Source organism: Neomonachus schauinslandi, chromosome 6 (genome assembly GCF_002201575.2).
Source record: "Neomonachus schauinslandi chromosome 6, ASM220157v2, whole genome shotgun sequence".
NCBI lineage: Eukaryota > Metazoa > Chordata > Mammalia > Carnivora > Phocidae > Neomonachus > Neomonachus schauinslandi.
Window position 1 is genome coordinate 85,317,054 of NC_058408.1, and position 27,770 is coordinate 85,344,823.

General features: G+C 43.9%; 2 protein-coding genes across 3 annotated transcripts; one reads left to right on the forward strand and one right to left on the reverse strand.

Moving 5' to 3' along the window:
- Positions 1–4,849: 4,849 nt before the first annotated feature.
- Positions 4,850–18,374, reverse strand: SPRTN (SprT-like N-terminal domain). 2 transcript variants are annotated; one of them, XM_021696107.1, is made up of 5 exons: positions 17,844–18,374; positions 16,739–16,838; positions 11,291–11,419; positions 8,318–8,582; positions 4,850–7,146 (listed from the first exon to the last, which is right to left on the reverse strand). In XM_021696107.1, exons 1-5 carry the CDS (start codon positions 18,062–18,064, stop codon positions 6,407–6,409), a joined length of 1,455 nt encoding a protein of 484 aa, XP_021551782.1. In that variant the 5' UTR covers positions 18,065–18,374; the 3' UTR covers positions 4,850–6,406. The 2 variants fall into 2 exon arrangements, with proteins under 2 accessions (XP_021551782.1, XP_021551784.1); XM_021696109.1 differs by lacking the exon at positions 17,844–18,374 and adding an exon at positions 16,947–16,993.
- Positions 18,375–18,658: 284 nt separating this feature from the next.
- On the forward strand, positions 18,659–23,324 carry EXOC8 (exocyst complex component 8). Its single transcript, XM_021696128.2, has one exon. It carries the CDS (start codon positions 18,717–18,719, stop codon positions 20,892–20,894), a length of 2,178 nt encoding a protein of 725 aa, XP_021551803.1. The 5' UTR covers positions 18,659–18,716; the 3' UTR covers positions 20,895–23,324.
- The last annotated feature ends 4,446 nt before the right edge of the window (positions 23,325–27,770 follow it).

Genomic DNA, 27,770 nt, shown 5'->3' on the forward strand with positions numbered 1-27,770 from the left:
CTGGGTCATCGAGGAAGAAGTTTGAAAGTTCACGAGATTGAAGGTGGCTGTTTGGGGAAGGTACCGTTTCTGGGAGAAGGGGTAGAGGTCTCCTGGAGACTTGATGGTAAAGTGCAAGAAGGAAGCAAGGGTCTCACAGGGATGGAAAATATCACAGAATCAGAAGAGAACAACCCCTCCCAGCTCAGAATGAAAGTGTTCTCTTGGGGGAATACTGCATTTCCCTGTACCAACAGAACACTAGTGAATCAACTCCAGTAAGCCACGCAAACCCCTCCTCTCTGCCTGGATAGAACCAACTGTTTCTGCAAGTCAAGAAAAGAATGCCTTTCAAAATGAGCAGAAAAAGGAAGACAACATCTATAAACACTGCCATTAGAAAACAAAATGAGAATCGTTTACAGCTGATGAAAAGTCTCCCCTCAACGATAAGGCAGAAGAGAACTGCACAAGAACTACCCTGAATCAAATATCCTTAAACAGGACTTTGCAGAAATTAAACTTAACACTGGAACTTAAAAACTCAAAATATCAGGGACACCTGGGTGGCTCAGTTGGTTAAGCGTCTGCCTTTGGCTCAGGTCATGATCCCAGGGTCCTGGGATCAAGCCCCGCGGGCTCCCTGCTCAGTGGGGAGTCTGCTTCTCCCTCTGCCCTCCCCCTGCTGCATGTGCACACGCCCACACTCCCTCTCTCTTTCAAATAAAATCTTTAAGAAACCTTTCCAAATGTCAGAACAAAAATGAAACAAAAAGAAAACCTTCAGCAAGCTGTAAAAAATCTAAAAAGACAAAATTATCTCAAGATTAAATTACAGGGTGGCCAAGGAAGAATAGATTTCGACTGAAAATACAGTGAAGGGCATTGGAAAAAAGTAGAAAAGCAGCCAAGAGTCCATAACCAAAGTTAAAAGAGAAAGTAGAGTGGGTACACACAAGTGTGTATGCGTTGAGGGGTGCTCACATGGTGAAATGAGCATGGACAGTCGGCCAGTACACAACATGGAGGACTGACAGACATGCTAAGAAGATGGACTCCAACCTCCCCTTGTGGATCCTGTGGAGGTGGCTATTGAATATCTGGTGTTAAGAGTGGAACTGAACAAGTGTGGGTGGGTCCATCTTCATAAATGCATTACTGGGGCGCCTGGGTGGCTCAGTCGGTTAAGCGTCTGCCTTTGGCTCAGGTCATGATCCCAGGGTCCTGGGATTGAGTCCCATGTCAGGCTCCCTGCTCAGTGGGAAGCCTGCTTCTCCTTCCTCTCTCCCTCTGTCAGCCGGTCAGGTGCCCCTCTATTGAATTATTTTAAATGTATACAAATGCATAAAAGAACCCTGTGAGGAATCTAATGTAAAAAAATATAAATACCCTCCCGTTTCTTTCATATAGATGCAGATTTTCATATATTTAGTTTGCAAGGAATGCTTATAACCTGGAATGATTTGGGTCTTAAGAGTGTTCTAGCTTGAAAATACACAACCTTGGATTCTTCAGAGAAGTACGGAGAAGGGGGCGCCTGGGTGGCTCAGTTGGTTAAGCGACTGCCTTCGGCTCAGGTCATGATCCTGGAGTCCCAGATCGAGTCCCAGGGTCGAGTCCCGCATCGGGCTCCCTGCTCGGCAGGGAGTCTGCTTCTCCCTCTGACCCTCCCCCCTCTCCTGCTCTCTCTCTCTCAAATAAATAAAATCTTTAAAAAAAAGATGAAGAGTCGGCATTTACGGGGTTATTATTGAGAAAGCACATAAAAATAGAACTTGAAAATGCCTAGCCATTTCATTCACTTAACACCAAGAATCTAAGAGGCTCCTCTTTGTTCTGTTAGACAAATTCTGATGTAGGGGCAAGGGACAGTATTTGTGTCCTAGGAAGCCTTCAGACTAATGTAGGCGAATGAGAGCGAAGTGCGTTGTCTCAGACATACTCAAAGGAAGAGCACTATAATTTCAGAAATAGTAGGAAAGTATAGGTGTTGCCTTGTCTGGAAGGCTTCCTGTTATGAACTGCCCGGTTTTGCCCTATGTGTGGGTTACTGGCTTGCTTTCTTGCAGACAACTGTGAAGTCAGCGTGTTGAGTGAGAGGTGAAATGAAAACAAGGCTAGGGAGGTTAGGGTGCCCTGTACATCAGTCCTTGTTTGTTTGAACAAGCCACATTCTTGGCCTGCTGTGTCTCTTCGCGCAGGACTTGAGATCATAACCTATCCTTTCCGTTCTACGAATCAGAACTGGCAATTATTGTTCCAGTTGTTGGCAAGTTTCTCGTCCATTTGGTTTGGGCTCGGCTTCGTTTTTTTCCTCCCGAGAAGTTTAACTTACCAAGAGCGCCCCCTGGTGTTCGGTAAACAAGAGGGTAAATCTTTTGGCAAGTTTGGCTCCAGTAGGGAAGGGAGCCAACAGCCGCTTGTTTCTGTATTACAGTGCACAACATTGTAATTAATAATTAATCATGATCTGGCTCCAGATTCACCCAAGACCAGTCTTTTCATTTCAAAAGATATGTGATGATGAAGTATGTATCCTATAACCTTCTGGTGGAATGTTAGAAAAAACAAGAAACCCCAGCGCTAAATCTCCACATGGCGTCCTTTTAACTCCCAAGGCAATTTAATCTGTAATAATAATTGTCATATTAGAGTTTCACTTCAGTGGTGCATATGCTGCTAGTCAACAACTACAACAAATTGCTAAAAAAGCGAGACACAGGGTAACAGGAAACCAGTGGCCCTCAGTAAGAATGAACAAACTACGAAGAGCTCACCTTTGTTCCGAGCAGCCTGATGAGAGGTCCTGCATGTAGCCAGGTGCAGGATCCCAGGGAGGCACTAAATTTGCATGAAGATACAGTTAGCTGTTTCACTTTGACAGTGAAATTTACTTAAAAATCCTGTAAGCTTTGCGGGGTGCCTGGATGGCCCAGTGTGACACTTGGTTTCTGCTCAGGTCATAATCTCAGGGTCGTGCCCTGTGTTGGGCTCCGCGCTCAGCACAGTCTGCTTGAGATTCTCTCTCCCTCTGCCCATCCCACTCGTGCTCTCTTGCTCTCTCAAATAAATCTTTAAAAACAAAATCCGGTAGCACTGGCTGTTAACATGCAACTAATGAATCGTTGAACACTACATCAAAAACTAATGATGGACTGTATGTTGGCTAACTGAACATAATAATAAAAAATAAATCCTGTAGGGGCCCCTGGGTGGCTCAGTCGGCTCAGCGTCTGCCTTCGGCTCAGGTCACGATCACAGGGTCCTGGGATCGAGCCCCGCATCCAGCTCCCTGCTCAGCGGGGAGCCTGCTTCTCCCTCTCCCTCTGTCTGCCACTCACCCTGCTTGTGCTCACTCACTCACTGTCAAGTAAATAAAATGTTTAAAAAAAAAAATCCTGTAAGCTTTGAAAAAAACAAGCTCAGTGCTTTAGGACATGGGACAATATGAGTGTTTTGTCGTATTTTCCACTTTAGATACACATTTATGTAGTCTAAAAAGCAAGACAGAACTTTCCCAATTTAAAATTAGGTGATAGTGGATAGCCCTGACTTGAGTTTTTATAAAGTTTACTACCCTTCTCCCCCACCCCATCTCTCCAGAATGAAGGGTGATAGCATTTAAAGGTTGACCCAGATACACCAGCTGTTACTAGGGCAGGGCGTGGACTTTAATGGTAAAAACTAAACCAACAAACCAGAAAACAATTTCTCTGATGTAAGTGACTCAGAGTTGGGGGTAGCAGAATTCTTTTGGTGCAAGTTTTCTCAAAAGCTTTAACATGAAGTGAAGGCTATATAATTCTAAATTTAAAATTAACTTCCCTTTTCTTGCCTCCTAACATGTCATCATCCCTTAAAACTGACCAACTCAAGGGGCCCCCGGGTGGTTCATTCGGTTAAGCGACTGACTTGATTTCCAGCTTGGGTCATGATCTCAGGGTTGTGAGCAGTCATGTTCTCAGCGCAGAGCCTGCTGAAGATTCTTTCCCTTTCTCTGCCCCTCCCCCGCCAAAGAAACAACTGACCAACTCTTCATTTTACCACCTCTTTCTCAACCCACCCTCTCTCCAGCCCTGCCACTGCTCTTCTTCCTCCCATTAATGTTTTCCCCAGAGAATCCATCAAAACACTTCTCAAATGTTCTTGACTGGCGTACAAACCTTTCCAACCCCTCTCCCCACCCGCCCCTCCCCTCCAGAGCACCGCCTCCACCTGAATCAACAGATGTGTCACCAGGGACCACACAAACCAAACATAAAGTGGACATAACACCACCCTCAAAATTCCACCTAGCTAGATCTGTCTGCAGTCCCTCTGCCATTTTACCCCTCACATCTTACTCTCTGTTCATTTGGAATGGCTTAGTTCCCCCAGTAGAATGTGCTGGTCTAGCTCCCAACACCTTTCTTGTGCTCCCTCATTCTGCAAGGCCCTTTCCATCCTTTCTTACCAGGCTACCCTGACTCACCCTAGAAGATCCAGCTTGGAAGGTGTTTCCTCCAGGATACATCCCCTGATGTCCTGAAGTCCCCACAGCTCCCAGCAGAAACCAGTCAAGTGCACTTCCTGTGTTCAAATTAATCTGTTCTTGTCTCACTACCCAACTAGGCTGTTTTTTTAAAGCCTGAGGACATGGACTGTCTTATTTACTTCTTTGCCCCAGAACCTCATACAATTTTGGCTCAAAAACTGTTTACCTGCACATAATTTGCTAAATTGAATTAAGAGAAAATGATCCTCTGTGAAAGTATATAATTGCATATATTCAACATAATACACATTTTAAGTCATTTATCTATAAATATTTATTAAAATACCATTTTTCAACTTCATACTTAAGAAATATCAAAACTTGTAAACACTCAACCAGATGAGCCAACGAAAAGGACTGATAACAGTGTGAAGACAGTTGAACAATTGGAACTCTCCTACATCACCGCCAGTATTTACTAAAGCCAAACCTGCAAACACCCTGGGCCCCGGCACCTCCAGTCCTGGGTATATGCCCAAAGGCAATGAGTAAGAATGTTCTCAGCAGCATTATTCATAAGAGCCAGCCTCAGATTGGGACTAATTCCCACGTCCGGTAATACTAGAATGCTCAGATAAACTGGCATATTCAGACAGACACTGCAGAGCAATGAAACAGAAGGAACTTCTAACGTGGCAACGAGGGCAGGGCTTTATGAAGTTCAAAGACAAGCTCAAGCAACCCCTGGGGACGAGATGTAAACAGTGGTTACGTTTGGAGGCGGTGGCTGGGGCCCGTGAAGAGGCACCCATGCGGCCGCCTCCTGCGGGAGCTGCGACGTTCCCTCCCTGACCTGGGCAGCCGCCGCCCAGGAGACCACGATGTCCAAGTCCAAGTTCACAAGTCCAAGTTCACACTTCAGAGCTGGCCCCTCAGGTGTGTGGGTCATGTTGCAACAAAGGTCAGAAAAAAGAAAACTTGTGAACTAAACTCTTGGAAAAAAGCCAACATGCTAGAGGTAACAGGCATGAGAAAGTAAACTTACGATAAAAGGACCTTTGTCTCTTTGCTGTAACATGGAAAGGGATGTTTTCAAAAAGAATTATACTTTTTAAAATGTCCTTTTTATTATAACGGTTACAACTTTGGCTTAAGGTTCGTGATACTGTTTCCAGATAATGTTCCACTGTTAACATAAACTAGGCAACTCCATGATGTTACTTAGGCCAGTTCCTCAAGCACCTGACCCACTCATTTGGCTACATTGTGAGAAAACTGCTCAACTCTGGCCTACGGGATTGCACGAGTAATAGTCTAAAATGTTTATTTCACTATATTCCTTCTGTACTTTAACCTAAAACCTGCTGCCACCTTTTTAGTGATGACAGAAAATAAAATTCTTTAAAATACAGAAAATGCATTTCCTCCTAGGATTAAAAAAAGAAACCAAAAAACCAAAAAACCAAAAACGGTGAGTACCCTAAAACAACTGATATACTTTGTCCTCCAGATTGTATTTTTGGTCGATGTGTCTGACGTTCTGAATATTAACTTCAGTTCTGGGACTGAGTTTTAATATTAATAAATATTCAGTTTAGCCAAATACCTGGCAGGATTCCTCACTGAATATTTTGAGGGAAGTATATAAATAAAAAGATTAAATACCTTTAATCAAATACCTTTAAGAGCAAGAGAGAACAACAGTATCTAAAAATTATACATGTAAACACGCAGAATGAACTCTGGGCTACAGGATATGCAAGGCAAGAGTGGAAATATAGCCCTTTTCAACACAGAATATTTTCCACTACAATCTCATATATGTATATATCAAACAAAACTAGATCATTAACCTACAAATCTTAGTATTCACCAAACTTCCGGAGCGGCTGACCCCCTATTCGTGGGGTAATACAGGTGGCGTGTGACACCGTTTGTTTTTCCAAGACTTTTTCAACTTTCGACTTTGATGCTATCCCCTACGAGGCACAAGTCCAAGTGCTCATTAATCTGAGACTCCACAACCTCATTCTGACAGACAGGACAATCAACCATTCTGGCTGAGCTGCTGGGGTTCGGAGTCGCAGCTGTAGGATGGGGACTCCACTTTGGAGCATTTCCACCACTTTGTACTTGCTCTTTCTTGATAAAATAACTGTCAACAACAGTCTTGTCTTCTAGCCTGGGTCGTTTACTTGGGAATGTCTCTTCAGGCCCACTCACATCCTGGGGTGCAGTCACAGACGTTGATTGCGGTGCTTTTAAAGAATTTCTCAGGGGTTTCTTCGAAGAGGTGACCCTTCTTTGAGAACCAGAAGAGACTGAGTTTTTAGCGATGTCACCAGCTGCTAGGCTTTTCGTTGGAGATCCGTTCACACTTCGGAAGGCCTTCTGGCTGGCAACTGAGACTCTAGGAAAGTAGTTGCTTAAGACATTTTGGTGACTGGTAGTGAGAACAGGGGACACTAGAGGAGTTTTTTTACTCGAACCATTCTGTTCCAATTTCACCTCAATTTTAGAATTAGGTCTGAGAGCTTTCGCTGAATGGTCTTGACTTAAAAGATCTTGGGTTTTATTAATAGCATATGGAGTGACAAACTTCCCAGATGAAGGCGAATTGCTCGTTTCTCCGAGAACATATCCTTTCCCGCTGAAAGGGATTAACAGTTGGGTCTCACCTCTGTTGAGTTTCTCTGCAAAAGAAGCAAAGGTTTTCTTGACTCGAAATTAATACAGCAACAAATGTTAAGCTAATGACCTATTAATGGGAGAAGGACGATCTGCAGCGGTCAGGGGGCTCTGGGATGGAGAGGACACAAAGGATAAAAAACATCTTCTCCTATTCAGATAAGGAGTTCTATCATCCAAACACTACCAGCAAAGGAACTTTTACCTTGAAAATCACTTAGCATTCTTTTTTTTTAAAGATTTTATTTATTTATGTATCCGACAGAGAGAGCGAGCAAGAGCAGGAACAAGCAGGGGAAGAGGGGAAGGGAGAAGCAGACTCCCTGCCGGGCAGGGAGCCCGACGTGGGGCTCGATCCCCGGACCCTGGGATCATGACCTGAGCCGAAGGCAGACGCTTAACTGACTGAGCCACCCAGGTGCCCTGAAAATCACTTAGCATTCTTGAAGTTTAGTTCCAGAGGGAGAAGTCTGCTCCCACATTCTTACCTTTTCTCCTACTCCCACAGAATGAGGACATATAATCTCTCCACGTAAATTCTTCTCTAGCTTCTCCACTCACTGAACATTTTGGATTTGGGAAGAGTAGCTTATTATGTTTCTGGATCCAACCAACAAATTCCCAAGGGAAGAAGCATTAACTTTAGTGACCTGGTTCCCTCTTCAAAAGGCAGTTACTCTGAACTTCATAGGAAAGGGATAAATCTTGAAGATGAAGTACCAGCACATACATGTCATATCCTTTTCCCATTCTTCTCCAATGAAAATACATACATCAACAGCAGAAGTCACTCGGCTAGAATCCAACTGATAGGAAGGGCTGGGGTCAGGACTAATTCCGGGCATTGTTATTTGAATTATTGTTTTTATTGTGACAATCATTTTGCCTTCTGTTTCCCAATGACTCATCAAGTCAAGACAGGGAAAGGGACTTTACCTGCCAATATTATCCGTGGAAACTATTTCTACTTTAACTCACATCTATACCGAGTGAAGTACATTTTTCTACCATCACTTCATAAACGGGGATTTTTTTCCTAAGGCCATGCTTACAAATATCTCTAGGAGAAAGAATCCTCATTAAGCCCGTCCTAGCAGCAGTGCTCCAGAGGCCAGCTCTGGCTTCACGTGGTGAACCGCGGTCCCAGCCAAGGGGGAAGCACGGACAGCAAGCTACCTTTATCTTCTGGGGCTGCTGGCGGCGTCCCCAGTGCTGTCTTTCCTCTGCCCTTTCTGGAGTAGTTCTCTGGCTCCTTGACTTTGATGTAAGTGCCGCCGCAGGTCTTCTGGTGCTCGGCCCACCAGTAGTCGTGAGCGGAGGGCGCCCGGTTGGTGGCGCGCTTGACGTAGCCATAGTAGGGCTTCCTGTCCCTGCACGGGCCGCTGCAACGCCACCAGTGGCGCCGGTACTCGTCCACCTCGTCGTGGAAAGTGTGGCACACCTGGGCGGGAGAGAGCGCTCAGCGTTAAGGGGGCGAGCCCAGCAGCGTAAGGAAACTGGTAAGCGGCCTTCCACTGTTGGAACCCTCGGGTTTCTGAGAGCTCCCTGCGGTGACGCTTTGGGCAGGACAGCGACTAGACTTGGCTTCTGTGCAAAAGCTCCTTTTAATGGGCTAGCAGCAGCTAACACTTCATGAACTGTCTAAAGACAGACAGATGGGAGGTTAGAAGACAAAAAAAAATTTTTAACCCATAAAAGCCCCAATCAATGCTAAAACCTTTAGAAACCAAATTTTAAAATAATCAAAAATTATGATAAAGACACAGTTTCTTATAATGCCGAATTGTTCCCACTGCTCAACTGATACTTTCCCCCACAGGTCACACTCCCAAAGGGTCCTGGACGATCTCCTATAAATGCCCCACTCCACCTACACAAGCCTCTTGCCTGATGCAGCCTCTGCGACACCCACTCCACATTCTCGAAGCTCTTTGCTCGTGTCTGTACTGAGCCTTACGGGGCATCATTTTATCTGCTTAAGGCGAAAAGCTCCCCAGATTTCAACTGTTTTCATCTTTGTGTCCCTAGCAGCTAATACAGGCTCCAGCACAGTGAAGGTGCTCAGTCAGTATTTGCTGCCCGACTTAATGAAAAGCTTCATTCATTGATTCAAAGAAAATTCTCTGCAAATGTGCTTTGCAGTCCTTACACAGGATCCTTTAGTTGCACCCTCTAGAAGAACCCTACTTACAGATGAAAGCGGTCTGGATGAGAGGAAAGTTAGCCCTCCCACCTTGGTGGCCCTGAGGATAGCAGGGCACCACTGAAAAACCGATAATCCTAAATAACTCCTCATACCTTTTTCTTCTGCCTTCTCGTAGAACATTACTACTGTACAAGATAAGGAGCATCCATAGGTGAGATTTTTTTTTTTTTAACCAAAGACCTTTAACTTTCTAACAATTTCCCCAAGGGAAAGAATGTAAAGCCTTCTACAACTCTACAGCTAAGTTTTATACTGGCTCTCCATCCTAAGCAAAACACCTCTCTGACTTGCCAAGCATGCCAACAGTACACGTTATGTTCGGTGCACAAGACCCTGGAGGGTGGGGGTTTGGGGACAAAGAGCTACGGAACACCTGCCTTCTCCCTTATGTTGAGAATTCTTCACTTAATTCACTGGCCAAACAGCCAGGGCACTGGATCTGTTTTGCTTCAAATTTTTGTAACTCCTACAGCCTGGGATGTGACTTCTTTAACGATGTCGTCACTAAAATAAAACTGTGCAACTGGATGCCCTGTGGAGTTTGTTATAACAGGATGTAACCTGTAAAAGCAAGGGGTGTCCACTCGGTAAAACCTCTCCTAAATGAAAACACACAGACGTGCAAGATAAAAGAATATATCCTCTTCCAACTGAACAATAGGAAGTATACCAGGACTTTGCTTAAAGTGAAAACGCTAATGAGGAAACTAAAAGCCTTTTGTACCAGCAACTCCACAATTCTTTTGTTAATGCAGGCCACTTTCTTATGTTGAAGTAACTCTGTTTGATAATACATGAGATCTCTGGAAAATTAAAGCCAACAGCTAGAAAAAAATATACAGAAGGTGAGCACTTTCCATTTTCCACCACACTGGCCTTTACTGCCTTTTAAAGGCAGGAAATAATCTTTGCAGGAACGAATATTCTATTTAGTTCAATCCAATGCAATACCCATTAAGCCCTAGTGGGGGTGCTGCATCACACGTCTTATACAACGATGTGCAAAGCTAAGAGCCGCCCTGTGTGCAGAGGTGGGAAAGTAGAATAAAATATTGTAAAAGGTCAAAGAGCTGCTAAGGACATTCAAAGGACGGAGCAGTCCTGGCCCGCCACAAAGACGCAGGGCATGTGACAGAGCACAGAGGAAGTGGCGCATGTGAGGGAGAGGATGTGTGAGGAGCGGCACGGGGGCTGCAAAGTTCCCTCAGAAGCCAGACAAGCTGGGGGCTGTGAGAGGCAGGAGAAAAGGAACAGTACGGTCACCTAATAAAATGAATCCGTAATAATAAAAACACCTAGTATTTTAACTTGTACTCAAACCGGGCTACAATGTTTTGTGTGTATTTTCTCCTTTAATCCTCAAGGACCCGCAGGTAAGTATCCTTACTGCCCTCACTGCCTCCTCCTGCGTGAGGCCCCACCATTCGCCATCCGTGGAGCCAGCATCGGAACCCCGGCATCAGACTCCTGGGTTTTTTGACCCCAGGCTCTGCTTCCTACAGTATCACGCAGAAATATGAATCCAGGAAGACTTCTGGTGATGGCAACGACCCATGAAATGGCAGCACATTCAGGAACGATCGAAGGAGGAGACTATCACAAGGAAAGGAAGCTAAGGGACAGTTGTAATGACCCAGAGGTAGTGCAGGCCTGCAGCCACTTCTGCATCCAGTGTCGCCCTAGCTATGCTCAGAGGCCTTGGGGGGCCGCGGTGAGGCCCAGCCCGAGACGAGCCAGTCAGCGTCTCTTCGCCCGTCTTACCACTCACTGTGGAAAATCCTCAAAGATAGTATTTATTCCTACCTGTTGTCTATTTTTAGTTAAATCCCAAGGTTTACTGAATAAACCACTAAAAATCATAAACGTTATACTTGTTTAATATTTAGTAAACTAATTACTTAAATTAGTAAATGTTATATTTATTTATTATTTAAATCATATACCGTTATATTGGCTCCAGTCAGGCGATTGATGCGATGCATATGTTTACAAAACTCTGGGCCGTGCCCCTCCCGGTCTTTATCATTATTAGTGACAAATAAATAGGCATGTATCATTTCATGCAAGAGGGTCTGAAACAGAAAACAAATTAATTTGTTAGGGTGCTTTTGAAAATAAAAATGCATTTTCTTACTCTACCTGGGGGTCTTAACTTTGTTTGGATCACAGGCTCCTTTCAGAAACTGACAGAAGTCATGAACTGTCTTTCTAGAAAAATTATGTACACATACATTCACAAAACTTTGCATATATGCTCCGAAGCTCTGCAAATCCCAGGTTAAGAACTCTGTGTTCCAAGAAAAGCCTTTTTAACTCTTCATCAAAACCCAAAAGGAAAGATCAATGAACTCAACTACATAAAAACTTTAAAATTCTGTGTGGGGGAGAAAACACAGTGACTGAAAAGACCAATTCAGAATGATATATGTGCAATGCATCTCTCAGGCTACTAATTCTTTTTTTTTTTAAGATTTTATTTATTTATTTGAGAGAGAGAGTGAGAGAGAGAAAGAGCACAAGAGGGGGGGAGCGGGAGAGGGAGAAGCAGACTCCCTGCTGAGCAGGTAGCCCGATGCGGGACTCGATCCCGGGACTCCAGGATCATGACCTGAGCCGAAGGCAGTCACTTAACCAACTGAGCCACCCAGGCGCCCTCAGGCTACTAATTCTTAAAACATGAAGAGCTACGAAAGTCAACACAAGATGACCAATAACCCAATTTTTCAGTGGGCCAAGGTCATAGATGGGTTCACAGAAAAAGAGATATGAAGTCTCTGTCAATGCTATAGAAACCAAATTTTAAAATGATAAAAAATTAGGATAAACCATAAACATGAAAAAAAATGTGCACTTCATTTATAAAAACAAATACAAATACAAACTAATGCTACACCAGTAGGCCACTCCTGCTTATCTAGAGTAGTAAAACTCCTGAAGTTTGACACAATTAGTAAAGCTAAGGAAAAAAACATTCCCATCTATCTCTGATGGGACTGAAAAATGGTACACACCCTCACAGAGGAGAATTTGGTAACATCTCACAAAATTACAAATGCATTTATCCTCTGACCCAGCAATCCCGAGACTAATAAGAAAGGTCATGTGTACCAGGTATTTTCATTGTGGCACCGTTTATAAGGTTAACACTGGAAGTAAGTGTTTAGCAATAGGGGCCTGGCTGAAGGAACTAGGGAAAATCCACATCACGGAATTCTATACAGACTTAAAGAATGAAAAAGATCTCTATGAAATCATTTGGAGAAACCTACAGGGTATACGGTTTAAATGGAAAGGACAAAGTACAGAAGAACGTACACAGTATTTTGTATAAGTATGTTAGGTGATTGGGAGAGGGAATAAGAATGGACATAAATATTTGCAAAATAGGGGCACCTGGGTGGCACAGCTGGTTAAGCGTCTGACTCTTGGTTTCAGCTCAGGTCACGATCTCAGGGTTGTGAGATTGAGCCCCGTATCTGGCTCCACACTCAGCACAGAGTCTGCCTGAGGTCCTGTCTCCCTCTCCCTCACCCCTCCGGGAGGCTCATGCTCGCTCACTCTCTCAAATAAATAAATCTTTAAAAAAAATATTTGCAAAACAGAAAAATGAAACAAAAAAGAAACTAATAACAACAGTATCCTACAGTAGTCGGGAAGTTCAGCATAGAGAGGGATGGGGTAGGACAACATTTCTGCGTGTATAGCTTTCTATAGTTTTGGGATTTTTGAATCATGTAAAATTTCGAAACAAACAATAAAACCTACTGCTCTAGTGAATAGCATTTGATGGTAAATCCTGTGATTGGCCCAAATTTCATCTGAATTTACATAAATCTTCTTTGAATTAAAACAACAGCCTACTGCTCATTTCCACACCAAGGATGCAGAAGTGTAGGTGCAAAATTCACTAAAGTATTTAAGGGTGCTATTTAATAATGTATCCTAAAGAAATATGAATATATTTTTTAAAAAGTGAAAGTCACAGGGCGCCTGGGTGGCTTGGTTAGTTAACCGTCTGCTTTCGGCTCAGGTCATGATCTCAGGGTCTTGGGATCGAGCCCTGTGTCCGGCTCTCTACTCAGCAGGGAGCCTGCTTCTCCCTCTCACTTGCCCTTTGTGCCCTCCCTCTCTCTCTTTCTCAAATAAATAAATAAAATCTTAAAAAATATATATGCTTAAAAAAAAGTGAGTCATAAAGGTCTTCAAGGGCAAACCTTGTTCATAATTTTTTTTACAAAGAATTTCCATCAGAAGAACTAGACTGCCATTAATGAACCACAGTCTTATCAAATTATGCTGAACAGAAAAATGGGTGAATCAAACATTTTAACTTGGTCATTACAAAAACATCCCTTTTAAAATTATCAACTCCGGGGGTGCGTGGGCGGCTCAGTCGTTAGGCGTCTGCCTTCAGCTCAGGTCATGATCCCAGCGTCCTGGGATCAAGCCCCACATCCGGCTCCCTGCTCGGCAGGAAGCCTGCTTTTCCCTCTCCCCCTGCTTGTGTTCCCTCTCTCGCTGTGTCTCTCTCTGCCAAATAAATAAATAAAATATTTAAAAAAATAAAATAAAATTATCAACTCCATCTCTGAAAATGAATTTAATCTCTTCAAGTAAATGCCACTTTTTTGGGACTCAAACTCAAAGGGCATTCTACATCTCAAATGTTTTCCAACATTCTGAAGTAATGATCAGTAACTATTCTTTTTTTTTTAAGATTTTATTTATTTATTTAAGACACACACACACACACACACACAGCACAAGCAGGGGGAGCTGCAGGCAGAGGGAGAGGGAGAAGAAGACTTCCTGCTGAGCAGGGAGCCTGATGAGAGGCCGGATCCCAGGACCCCGGGATCATGACCTGAGCTAAAGGCAGACGCTTAACCAACTGAGCCACCCAGGCGTCGATCAGTAACTATTCTTATAAAGGAGAAATAAATTTAGGTTCCTAATTTTGGATTCAATTTAAATACCTTGAAAATAGCACATGGCACCATACTAAACAATTTCTATTTTTATATATCTACCATTTTCCACACTTAGGCTAGATTCAAGGCTCTACTCAACACGGTCCCAAAACACCTCTACTTCCCACCACTGTTCTCTGGCCAAAAGGAACTACTTCTGGTCCTCAATACGCCCTAAGTTTCATGCCTCACTTTTGTTCACAGCATGCCCATTCCTTGTGCCAAGAGTAGTCTTCCTCTACCATCTCTACTTGTCAGAATCCAGTCTGTCCCATAAGGCTCACTTCCATGTTTTAATTAGCAGGAGTAACAATTATAAAGTGGTAGTAATGAGGCCAAATCGTACAGGGAATAGGACAAGAGCTTTAGAGCCAGGGAAACTAGAGCCTAAACCAAGGATTTGTTATTTATTATGCACAAGACCTTGGACAAGTTACAACGTGCTCCTCATCCCTAAAATGGGCATATCCTGATCTTGCAGGGCTATACACACTAGATTAACTATTAACTAGATTAACACTAGTTAATCTAGTCCAAAATATGGCACACAATACATGCTCAATAAAGAGTGAGTGGTAGGAGTGGTGATGTCAGTAGTCACAAAATACACGTGCATGAAGCTTTTCTTCTTTGTCCTCAACCAAAGTCTTTTCCTTTTCTGAATCTTCTTCATTATAATTTAGGTCATACTCTATGTACAGACCAGAGTCACACTGTTCCTCCTTGGTCCTTCTTACCCCGATTTGATATTGTAACTTTCTGCCAACAGCAAATGCTCACTTGATAGCATTACCACACATTTCCCATTCTCTTCTCGCCCATTACCTTAAAAAAAAAATTGTTCGTGTGTTTAATCATTTACGTAATAAATATTCGTTAAGCAAATACTGTTCTAATTAGAGCTCCTCATAAGGTTGATTTGGTCAAAATTTTTTATGCTACTTTTTTTCCCTGCTTATTCATTGTGTTACCAAGAGACTTGTGTTAACATCTGCAACTATGATTGTGGATTTGCTTCTACTAATTTATGCTTCATGTAATTTAAAGTTACATTATTACTTTTAGTATCAAATCATGTTTTTATTTAATAGATTATTTTATCGTTCTAAAATGTTAACCTTTTTTTTTTTTAGTAAAACTTCTTCCCTTAAAATCTTTAGTCTGGGGGCGCCTGGGTGGCTCAGTCGTTAGGCGTCTGCCTTCGGCTCAGGTCATGATCCCAGAGTCCTGGGATCGAGCCCCGCATCGGGCTCCCTGCTCAGCGGGAAGCCTGCTTCTCCCTCTCCCACTCCCCCTGCTTGTGTTCCCTCTCTCACTGCCTCTCTCTCTGTCAAATAAATAAAATCTTTAAAAAAAAAAAAAATCTTTTGTCTGATACAACAGTTTTCTGTTATTGTTTGGATGATATACTTTTTTCCAACCTTCTACATTTAATGCATGTGTGTCATTATCTTAACCACATCTCTTTTCATCTAGTATGTCATTTCATGTCTTTAATTAGGGCTTAGTCCATTTACATTTAATATAATTACTGATATTGTGTTTATGCCTTTTTTTTTTTGCAGGGTTTTGTTCCTTTATTCCTTTTTTTAAAATTATTTCTGCTGTACCATTTTACACTTAGTAACCATTTACTTTTTTTCTAATTATTGGTAAAAAGCATGTAACATAAAATTTACCATCTTAACTATTTTTAAGTGTACAGTTCTGGAATATGAAGTATATTCACATTGTTCTGAAACCCATTACCTTTCACTATCCTTAAAAACACCATCTTTCATATTTCCAAGCATGTTTTAACATATTTCCCATCCAATCTCTACCACTCTACCCTCTTTCATGCATACGTTTCAAGTGACATAACTGGGGCAAGTCCAGTCACACTGGGTGCATCTTGGGGAATTTCAGGCATCTTCTAGACTCAACTAACCATAATCTGGGAGCTCCCACTGCTCCATTTTGCTAGTGAAGCGTGCCCTTGCCCACGCTGGTGGTTATACCAGCTCAGGTAGATATTCTGGGAGGGCGGCACCATGGGGGCTGAACTATCATAATCTGTGTGCCTCAGTAGGAAGATATGGGTCCTAATTTTTTCTCTGCTCCTAAATATGTAACTTCAACCAGTTACTTACCCTCTCTGAACCTTAACATCCTCATTTATAAAAAGGAGGACAACACACATTGTACAAAAACAGGGTTGTTGTGAAGATCAAATTAGATAATATACCTGAAAGCCTTTAGCTGTGAAGAACTATAAAAATATAAGGTAATCATTAACAGTTGCCCTGCAGTTAAAGTTTGCAATGACAAAAAACAAGTTTTCTTTTTTTTTTTTACATTACAGGTTAACTCACAGCAGTCTAGATCAGTAATAAGCATTTTTAATTACTCAGCTAAGAATCAAGTTTATGCAAACAGTACCTCTACGAGATCCTTTCTTGGTCTCAACTTTAAAAGAGGTTCACTGAGACGGATGGAACACATTCCACCCCTCCCTTCATAGCTGCATATCCCAGCACACCTGGAAAACAACCACCACAAAAGCATCATTCACCTAATATATACCAAAGAGAAATACAGATGAAAGAGTAAATCCTTATACATTCTTGGGCAGTTCACACTAGTGTACCTTCTTTGTTAGGAGATATTTGCATTTCACCCCAGTGAGAGAGATTTGTCAACAGTACTGCATCCCTTGCCCTAGCCAGGCAGGCTGCAGGAGCCCGAAGAGGACAATCCTGTTCTGCTGCTCCCAGTCTCCTCCCTACAAACTATAATCAGTTTGTGTTAACAGCCAGATCTCCATTAGCACATCTCTAAAACTGTAATCGAAGCCTTTATGAAGATTTGTTCTTTAAACACAGTTTCGTGTCATATCTTAATCTGTCTTACTTTAAGCTGTTTTGTATCCCTTCAAGAACAAGCACCGTGGCATACAACCCCATCTTAAACTTGTTAACTCCGTTCATGTGCAGGAACAAGTTATTTCAAACCGGGATTTCTCAACCTTAGTGTACATCCTTTTAGAGGCATCCCCGAAGATCCTTTGGGTCCAGAAATGTGGAAACGTCAACCCCATGCCCCTTCTAACACCTGAGCTCACTAGTAAGTGGTGATATCTCAAGGAGCATAGAAGAGGACAACACACATCCTTGGGAGACTTCGCTGCCTCCTCGGCATTCTTTCTTAGGGGCTGACTGGTTGCTTCTCCCTCCTGGGTCAGAAATGTGTTAATTTATTTTCAAATCAGAGGAGATCCAAAGACACATCCTTTTCTCTCACTGTGTCCTTTACAAATCAAACTGTTACCGGGACGGGACACACGGTTTCTTAAAGTTGCTCGAGCGGGAGAGAGACAGAGTAGGGAAGAGAGAGATACACCGAGAGGAGCTGCTGGTCCAAAACAAGACCCCCGCGTTTCACTCCCCCGGGCCCATCGGGGCGGAGAAAGAAGAGAAGCCCAGGGCCGGGGGCTGCAGGGGAGCTGCCAGCTGCCCTCGTTTCCCCAGCGGGGCTCGGGACTCACAGGGTCATTCGCATGCTCCACTTCACCTCGACGGCCTCCAGCTGGCCCCAGAAGAACCGATCGTTGAACTGCACAAACAGGGCCTGCAAATCCGGGGTTGGGTCCACCAACTCCCAGGACGCGTCCACCAGCGACAGGGGCGCCTGGGCCCGGTCGCGCTCCGAACCCTGCAAGTTCCACTCCTCCTGAAGCCGTAGTGCCAGCACCAGATCCTCATCCATCACGACCGGGATCGCAGGCGGTGTCCGCCGGCGTTAAGCTGGCCCCACGTCTCCGAAGCTCCGAGGGCCTGGTAGAGCTCCTAGGAGATACCGGCTCTCGGGCTGCTCTCGGGCTGGTCTCGGGCTGCTCTCGGGCCGGCCCGCCGGTCTCGCGAGAACTCAGGAATAACCGGCTCTAGAACGAGAACTGAGTTTGCCCCAAACGCCGAAGCCAAGATTCTGGGGCTTAAAAAAGAGAATTCGGCATGACACCTCCTAGTGGGCTCAAAACGTGGGTTCCCAGGGCTTGGACTCCAGGGAGGTTTCAGGAAACTGGTTACCGCCTTACGCTTCGCCGCTAACTTCAAACACCAACGTCACGCTCAGCCCATGCGCAGTACCCACGTCCCTCTGCCTCGCCCTCCACTCGCTTCCGCAAAAGCGCCCCCGGCGCATGAGCCCTAGGCGGCGAGGGTTCCTGCGCAGGCGCGGTGTCTGCGCCCGGCCCCTGCGCAGGCGCGGTGTCTGAAGCTCAGACCCGGGCGCAGGCGTACTCGTCTCTCTTCCATCCTGCTTCCTCAGCCCTGGAGCTCGGCGGGGCTTGGGTGGGTCTCGACAGCGGCGGCACCGGCGGCGGCGATAGTGACTGTGACTGCGTGAGTCTCGGACGGAAATGGCGATGGCGATGTCGGACAGTGGGGCGACCCGCCTGCGGCGGCAGCTGGAGTCAGGGGGCTTTGAGGCGCGGCTGTACGTGAAGCAGCTCTCGCAGCAGTCGGACGGGGACCGGGACCTGCAGGAGCACCGGCAGCGCATCCAGGCGCTGGCGGAGGAGACGGCGCAGAACCTGAAGCGCAACGTCTACCAGAACTACCGGCAGTTCATAGAGACGGCTCGCGAGATCTCCTACCTGGAGAGCGAGATGTATCAGCTCAGCCATCTGCTGACCGAGCAGAAGAGCAGCCTGGAGAGCATCCCGCTTACCCTGCTGCCGGCTGCCGCCGCCGCTGGCGCTGCTGCGGCCTCCGGAGGGGAGGAAGGGGGAGGTGGCGCGGGGGGCCGAGACCACCTGCGGGGCCAGACTGGCTTTTTTCCCACTCCCGGGGGTGCCTCCCGCGACAGTTCGGGCCAGGGCGAGGAAGGGAAGCAGCGCACTCTTACCACCCTGCTCGAGAAGGTGGAAGGCTGCAGGCATCTGCTGGAGACGCCGGGGCAGTACCTGGTGTACAACGGGGACCTGGTGGAATACGAGGCTGACCACATGGCCCAGCTGCAGCGGGTGCACGGCTTTCTCATGAACGACTGTTTGCTCGTGGCCACCTGGCTGCCACAGCGGCGGGGGATGTATCGCTACAACGCCCTCTATCCCCTGGATGGTTTGGCCGTGGTCAATGTCAAGGACAACCCGCCCATGAAGGACATGTTCAAGCTGCTAATGTTTCCCGAGAGCCGTATTTTTCAGGCGGAAAATGCTAAAATCAAACGAGAGTGGCTGGAAGTGCTGGAGGAAACCAAGAGGGCCCTCAGTGAAAAAAGACGAAGGGAGCAGGAGGAGGCCGCGGCCCCTCGAGGACCGCCCCAGGTGACTTCCAAGGCCAGTAACCCATTTGAGGATGACGACGACGACGAACCAGATATTCCTGAGGTAGAAGAAGAGAAGGTGGATCTCTCAATGGAATGGATCCAGGAGTTGCCTGAAGACCTGGATGTCTGTATTGCCCAGAGGGACTTTGAAGGAGCCGTTGACCTGCTGGATAAGTTGAACCATTACCTGGAGGATAAGCCCAGTCCACCTCCTGTAAAAGAACTAAGGGCCAAAGTGGATGAGCGGGTCCGGCAGCTCACCGAGGTGCTCATGTTTGAGCTCTCCCCAGATCGTTCCCTGAGAGGTGGTCCCAAGGCTACTCGAAGGGCAGTTTCTCAACTAATCCGGCTTGGCCAGTGCACAAAGGCTTGTGAGCTGTTTTTGAGAAACAGGGCAGCAGCTGTGCACACTGCAATTCGTCAGCTTCGCATCGAAGGCGCCACCTTACTCTACATTCATAAGCTGTGCCATGTCTTCTTCACCAGCCTTCTTGAGACTGCCCGGGAATTTGAGACGGATTTCGCAGGCACTGACAGTGGCTGCTACTCTGCCTTTGTGGTCTGGGCGAGGTCGGCCATGGGCATGTTCGTGGATGCTTTTAGCAAGCAGGTGTTTGATAGTAAGGAGAGCCTCTCTACGGCGGCTGAGTGTGTGAAAGTGGCAAAGGAGCATTGTCAGCAACTGGGTGACATCGGACTCGACCTCACCTTCATCATCCATGCCCTTCTGGTGAAAGACATCCAGGGAGCCTTGCACAGTTACAAAGAAATCATCATCGAAGCCACTAAGCATCGCAACTCTGAGGAGATGTGGAGGAGGATGAACTTGATGACCCCAGAGGCCCTGGGCAAGCTCAAAGAGGAGATGAAGACTTGTGGGGTCCGAAACTTTGAGCAGTACACTGGGGATGACTGCTGGGTGAACCTGAGTTACACCGTGGTTGCCTTCACCAAACAGACCATGGGCTTCTTGGAAGAAGCCCTGAAGCTGTATTTCCCAGAGCTGCACATGGTACTTTTGGAGAGCCTGGTGGAAATCATTTTGGTTGCCGTGCAGCATGTGGATTACAGCCTTCGGTGTGAGCAGGATCCGGAGAAAAAGGCTTTTATCAGACAGAATGCATCCTTTCTCTATGAGACCGTCCTCCCTGTGGTGGAGAAAAGATTTGAAGAAGGTGTGGGGAAACCCGCCAAGCAACTCCAGGACCTGAGGAATGCATCCAGACTTATTCGTGTGAACCCTGAAAGTACAACGTCAGTGGTCTGATGCCCATGGCGCTGTGTCTATGTATGCGTATATATTGCTTATATATTATTTATATTTATATTACGTTGCATTAGCATATTCTTTATAGTTTTAAACACAGCTTAAAAATAAAAGACGCCCTCTCAAATAGAAATGCAGAATCAAAAGGAAAAAGAAAAAAAAGTTAAAATTAAGCCCAAATAACAGAACATTGGAATTATTAAAACATACACTTTCCTTTTAAATTATGCTTTCTAATGAATATATTGTCACACTACAGCATTTCAGGGTATCCTTTTGGGTCAAAACACACTTTCTTCCAGTCTATATTATGCAGCCCGGAGAAATCGTATCTATAAATACGTAGAGTTTAAGTATGTTGTGAGGTTTCCCAGTTCACTAAAATGTTAGGTCCTCTTAAAGAGTACAGTGCCATACAAAATACCCTTCTTCATACACTTCCCCAACTTAAAATGTAATCGAACAATTTCGGGAAAAGAAAGGAACTGAGAACATTGGTTTTAGGGTAAATTTCGGTCAAAAGATTTCCTTCTGCCAGTGGCTAATTTGTGGACTCAAATACTTGGGTCCTTATAGAATACAAGGGGACGCTTTCATAAAAACAGCTCAGCAAACATTGCCGTTGTAATTTGAGTGGCTAATAATTTTCACTGCTAATTAGCGGCTTTCTAATACTTGATTTGGGAGCATTTACATGAATCTTAAGGACTGTGGTAAATTTTCTTTCCACATATTCCTGAACTGTGTGAATTCCCAGCTGCAGTTTTTGTCCTTATACTAAAAAAATTAAAATGATTAAAAGAAAACCACCCAAACAGGACAGACTGAGGAAGCTGGCAGCAGCCAGTGATTTTTAGCTGCCTTCCCCCACTTTCCCGATAAATTATATATAGTGGCTCAGATGGGAGAAAAGTTTTCATTGAAATATTTATTTAGATTTCAGGGAGGATCTAGGATGGGAAATCACATGCAAACCCTACAGTGTTCTCAAGTCTGACTGCTTTGGGCAGAGATTTGGTTTTGTTTTTTTGTAACAAAGTGGAGAACAAAAAGACGAGACAATGTGCCCAAAGCCAAGGGAGGAAAAGAACGTTGCGCGACTCCCGACTCCTACTAAAATGCTATACATCCTGCCTTTTTCTTGTTTTGTGTTTTCCTTTGTTCTTAAAAGTAAATATAATGCTTACTTCAGATTGTTTAGTAAAACAAAAATAGCTAAAGAAATTGGAGCTTCCCAAGATTTCTGAACTACTGCTTCTGTTGTACATGGATTACATGAGATTCCCCATCTTTGAGAGAGATTGTGCTAAGATCCATTTTTATCTCCAGCCTCTAGTTGTGATTCTTGTCCAAAAGTGCCATTTCTGATGCCGAGGACTTCCAAAGGTCATGTCTTTTATCTGAATTCAAATACTGGTATTAAGACTGGAAATTATGTAAAACCTAAAATGGCTTCCAAGAGTGGCTTAGGGTTTGTGAAGCTCCTTGACTCAGTTACTCGCTGCCAGAGGAGCCCTTTTATTTATTTTTAGCTATGCATTTTAAAAGTTGAAAATTATCAAAGTTACAGATTTTCTTTGATTACTTTTTTCACATAAATTTAGGATTTTCTAGATAATAACCATAACTGGGTATCTCAGCTGAGCAAAAACAGTTATAATTTGTCTTTTTTAAGATCACTGGAAACTTGAATTTGATAACAATGTTATGATTATTTTGTGCAACTTATGGTTTCTAAAATTATATTGTATAAAACACGTGTAAATATCTGATGCTGGGTCCATGGAATGATACTTCTGAAATCAAAACTTAAGGCATGAAGTTGTAAAAACTTAAGTGTGTGTACTCAGATATTTAAATGGTTGCTTCTTCATAGAACTGTCTGCTTTCTAAAACTGGAAGTACAGAATTTTCTTTGGGTAAAATTTGTGTGTTCCTTAAAGTTGTAGCTGAAGGAAGTCTGCTGGTGGTGATTCAGTTAGTGTGGGAAGTTGATCAAAGACCACCAGTATCATAATGTGTCTTCCCTCTAATTCTTGTTTCGTTAGACTCCAAAACAAGTCCTAAAAATTGAATGCAGTTAGAGTTTGTCCAAAAATATAGCACGTATTGTAATATACCACTATAGAGTTGATTGCCTTTTCTTGTCTGCTTCAAACATAACACTGTCACTCGAGCTTGGAATCACAGACTTGATTGAACTAATTACTGTTGAAAAAAAGACACCCTGTGGAATTAAGTCTCTTTTTGATTAAAGCCTCATTTCACTTAAAGTGCTGAACACTTATTTTTGTTAAAAATACTACCTATAGTTAAATTATCGGCACTTGTATTTTGCAACTTGCTTACCTAGGATTGGGAATTTGGGACTTGACATGAGGTATAAAATCAGTATATGTACATTTTGCTTATTGATACGCTGTGATATGAGGGAATCTGAAATGTTTATCAAAATAAAGCTTAAAATTTTTCTTACACTGGATAAAATTGGTGTTACAGTGTTCTGTCTCTCTTTAATTAGGATTCAATATTCTTACGTTCTCGTTACAGAAATATTGGGGTTTTTTAAAAGATTTTATTTATTTGACAGAGAGCACACAAGCAGGGGGAGTGGCAGGCAGAAGGAGAGGGACAAGCAGACTCCCTACTGAGCATGGAGCCCCGAAGGCAGACGCTTCATCAACTGAGCCACCCAAGTGCCCCTGAAATACTGTTTTAAGAGCCTAGGTTGTTTTTTTTGTTTTGTCTTTCTCTAGGAGGATGACAGGTAGGAAGCTGTTAGCTAATTTAAATATATGTTCTGCTTACTGTCAGAATTGTGATTAAATCAGATCTCAGTTTTTTTTTTTTAGGACTACCTTGAATGGGAAATTTCAGATATACAAAATGAATTTGCTCTAAAAAGTGGATTTTATACCATCTGCACATCCCTAAATGAAGAAAATATAATGGAGGCCATATGACCTAGGAACTAGGAGCATAAAAGACAAGGGTCTGTTTTTTAATACATATAGATCCTGAGGGAACTTTCACATATAATTGATTTAAAACTATTTATTGAAAAATAAAAGTATTGAATGCTATGCCTTACATTGACTACAATGTGGTGTGGGGTGGGGAGGACAAAATAAATTTGAGCATGCTTTCTCTGAAATTCTTAAGAATTGGAAAAATGGAGAATAAAAATTTGGAAAAACTAGGTTAGAGAGTAAATTAAATACACAATAGTGTGTTGCAAATTAAATTAATTAAACAATTGCATGCAGACAGTGTGTTGTAAGAAAAAACCCAAAACAACCCTGTGCGTTGTCATTTTCATACTTAGTATTTCATGGGAATACTGAGAAGAGGGCAACGTGTTTTTGAGGAGTTTGGAGAGTCTTCATGGAATTGTTGGCATTTGAGCCAAAAAAATAAGAATCAGAATATTTGACATGAAAAAAATTCAAGTATGATAAGCAATGTGGGAACCTTCCTTTAGGGAATCATTTACCAATGATTACTGTGTTCCAAGCAGTGTGATAAGCACCTTTATCTGGTTATTTTATCTAATCTTCACATCAATCTATGAAGGAGTTGAAGTTTTGTGAAGTAATTTGCAAGTAATTCAACCTACAAAGAGTTCCCTAAGTGGCCCAGAAGGGATTTGAACTCAGACTCTCTCTAGCGAGGGCTTCTGAGCCATTGAACTATATTATTGGATTATGTCTGATGGTTGACATCTCACTCGTACAGATTGCTCTTTATTTCAAAGGCTTATCCATTCACAAGTGTATTCTGTTAAAAGTAAAGGTGTTATGTCACAGGATATTTTTTTAAAGATTTCTTATTCATTTGAGAGAGAGCACAAGCGGGGGCGAGGAACAGAGGGAGAGGGAGACGACAGGGGCTCAAGGGGCTCAAGGGAGCCTGACGTGGGGCTCAATTCCAGAACCCCAAGATCATGACCTGAGCCAAAGGCAGATGCTTAACCAAGTGAACTACCCAGGCGCCCCTGTCACAGGATATTATAATTCATAATTTCCTTAAAAAAAATAAAATAGATTTGAGTTAATGAGATAGTTAAAACCAGATTATTTCCATTGACACCAGTTTGGTTTTGTTTAAAACATTTCATTTAGGGACTTAGGGTGTCTGGCTGGCTCAATGGAGCATACGACTCTTCGTCTCAGGGATATGCATTTGAGCCCCACATTGGGTGTAGAGGTTACTTAAAAATAAAATCTTGGGGCGCCTGGGTGGCTCAGTCGTTAGGCGTCTGCCTTCAGCTCAGGTCATGATCCCAGGGCCCTGGGATGGAGCCCCGAATCGGGCTCCCTGCTCGGCAGGAAGCCTGCTTCTCCCTCTCCCACTCCCCCTGCTTGTGTTCCTGCTCTCATTATCTCTCTCTCTGTCAAATAAATAAAATATTTTTTTAAAAGTTTTAAAAAATAATATCTTTAAAAAATTTTTAAAAATTAAACATTTTCTTTCTTAAAAAAAAAATTTTATTTATTTGAGAGAGAGAGAGAGTGCCTGAGAGGAGGGAGGGGCAGAGGGAGAAGCAGACTCCTTGCTGAGCAGGGAGCCTGATGCGGGACTCGATCCTACGACTCCAGGATCATGACCTGAGCCGAAGGCAGTCGCTTAACCAACTGAGCCACCCGGACGTCCCTGTTTCTTTTTTTCTTAAGTAATCTCTCTGCCCAACGTGGGTCTCGCACTCATGACCCTGAGATTAAGAGTCACATGCTCTGCGGACTTCAGCCGCCTCATTAACATCAATTTGTACATTATTGAATTCTTTGTAATTGGTAAAATTAAGTAGTCTCAAACTTGATGAAATGTCATTGGGCATTAAGATACATGTAACTTAGCTCCTACAATAAGTGGTCAAGCTCCTCAACAGCTGAGTGGGTGCCATTGAAATAGGAAAGTTGCCGGACAAGAGCTTGTTTTTTAAATGTCACCCTTGATTAGTTTCACCTAATATGTTGACTTACTCTCAGATTTATTATCTACCTAGCTAAACACATTAAACGAAGTTACATAAGCCAAGCCAGTGTTGAAAAGTCTCTAAAATATCTGTGTGTGTTGTCTCAGACATCGCCAGTGGGAATTACTGTAAACTGGGGCACTGGCAATTCGGCAAGACTTAAAACCACAGAATTATACAAACCCTTTGACCCTACAATCCACGTCTGGAGATTTATCCTACAATATATATATATATATATTTGCATACTTCCTAAATTAAATTGATCCATTAAACTTATGTGATTTATGAATAAGTTTTTAAGAACACTTCTAGTTTCCGTTTTTGCAAGTTGCACTCAGTCCTGACAACTAAAAAGCTGAACATTCAGACCAAAAAATCAACAAGTCTTGGATCCACAAAGAGCGGGGCAAACCACCACCCCAAGACTGGTGAGACCAGCGGGCAAATGCAAGAAGTCCTGTCTTAGGGAAGCAGAGGCTCAGAGGGGAAACCACTGTGGAAACCAGTAGAGAAACTTCAGTCAGAACCGACAAAAGCTGGAGACTCCATACCCACAACTCAGGGTTAAAAACTCCAGGGGGGGACCCAGTCCTAAGGGGAAACCCCACAATATTGTGAACTATACCTCCTTCCAGGTTCTCCAGTTTAATATCAGAGGGAAACCCCTCAGGCTTCCAGCAGGGGGCGGGAGAGGGACCATTCTGAAATGGGATAGAGCCCTCTGCTTTTCTTAACAAGACCTGCCCTCAGGGGAGACTAGTTAACCTGAGCCTAACCTGCTGGGGTAGTATCAGAGCCTGGCTGACCAGGGGAAGGGAAATACCCAACCTTAGCCCACTTTAGCCACCCTGTCCCCTGCAAGGGGGAGAAAACAGCTGAGAAACACTTCTGAAATTCACTGAAAGACAGACCTAATCACCAGATGGTAGAGTTCTGCTCCCCCACACTTACACCGTCACCTCACTAAGGGCCTATTTACAGCAGTTCCTTTTTCCTGGTAACTCCATGTTCAGCTACCGAGAAAAAATTGGAAGACATACCAAAAGGCAAAAACACAATTTGAAGAGACAGAGCAAGCATCAGAACCAGACATGACAGGGATGTTGGAATTATCAGACTGGGAATTGGAAAAAAACATGATTCACCTGCCAAGGGCTCTAATGGATGAAGTAGACAGCCTGCAAGAACAGATGTGCAGTGTAAGCAGAGAGATGGAAATCTTCAGAAAGAACAAAAAAGAAAGGCTAGAGGAGCGCCTGGGTGGCTCAGTAGGTTAAGCATCTGCCTTCGGTTCAGGTCATGATCCCGGGGTCCTGGGATCGAGCCCCACATCGGGCTCCCTGCTCAGCAGGGAGTCAGCTTCTCTCTCTCTCTCTCTATCTCTCCCCCCCTGCTCATATGCGTGCTCTCTCTCTCAAATAAATAAATCTTTAAAGAAAAAAAAAAAGAAATGCTAGAGATATAAAAAAAAAAAAAACCCCACAACAACAAAATAACAACAAAAACCCACACTTGTAATAGAAATGAAGAGTGCCTTTGATGGGCTGCTTAGTAGACTGGACCTGGCTGAGGAAAGACTCTCTGAGCTGGAGGATGTACCAACAGAATCCTTGAAAACTGCAAAGCAAAGAGAACAAAGACAAAAAAAACAAAACAAAACAACAAAAACAAACAAAACCCCAGAATATCCAAAGACTGAGAAACAACCATAAGAAGTATAACATACGGTAGGGGTGCCTGGGTGGCTCAGTCAGTTGAGCGCCTGACTTTTGATTTTGGCTCAGGCCATGATCTCAGGGCTGTGAGATCAGCCCCACGGTGGGCTCCACGCTCAGTGGGGAGTCTGCTTGGGATTCTCTCTCCCTCTCTCGGCCCCTCCCCCTCTCCACTCCCCCATG

Coding starts and splice junctions, on each gene's coding strand:
- EXOC8 (XM_021696128.2), top strand. CDS start 18,717: ATGGCGATGGCGATGTCGGACAGTGGGGCGACCCGCCTGCGGCGGCAG.
- SPRTN (XM_021696107.1), bottom strand. CDS start 18,064: ATGGATGAGGATCTGGTGCTGGCACTACGGCTTCAGGAGGAGTGGAAC. Junction 11,420..16,738: donor CAAGAAAGGATCTCGTAGAG/GTACTGTTTGCA, acceptor TTTCTGTTTCAG/ACCCTCTTGCATGAAATGAT. Junction 8,583..11,290: donor TGACTGGAGCCAATATAACG/GTATATGATTTA, acceptor TCTCCCGCCCAG/GTGTGCCACACTTTCCACGA.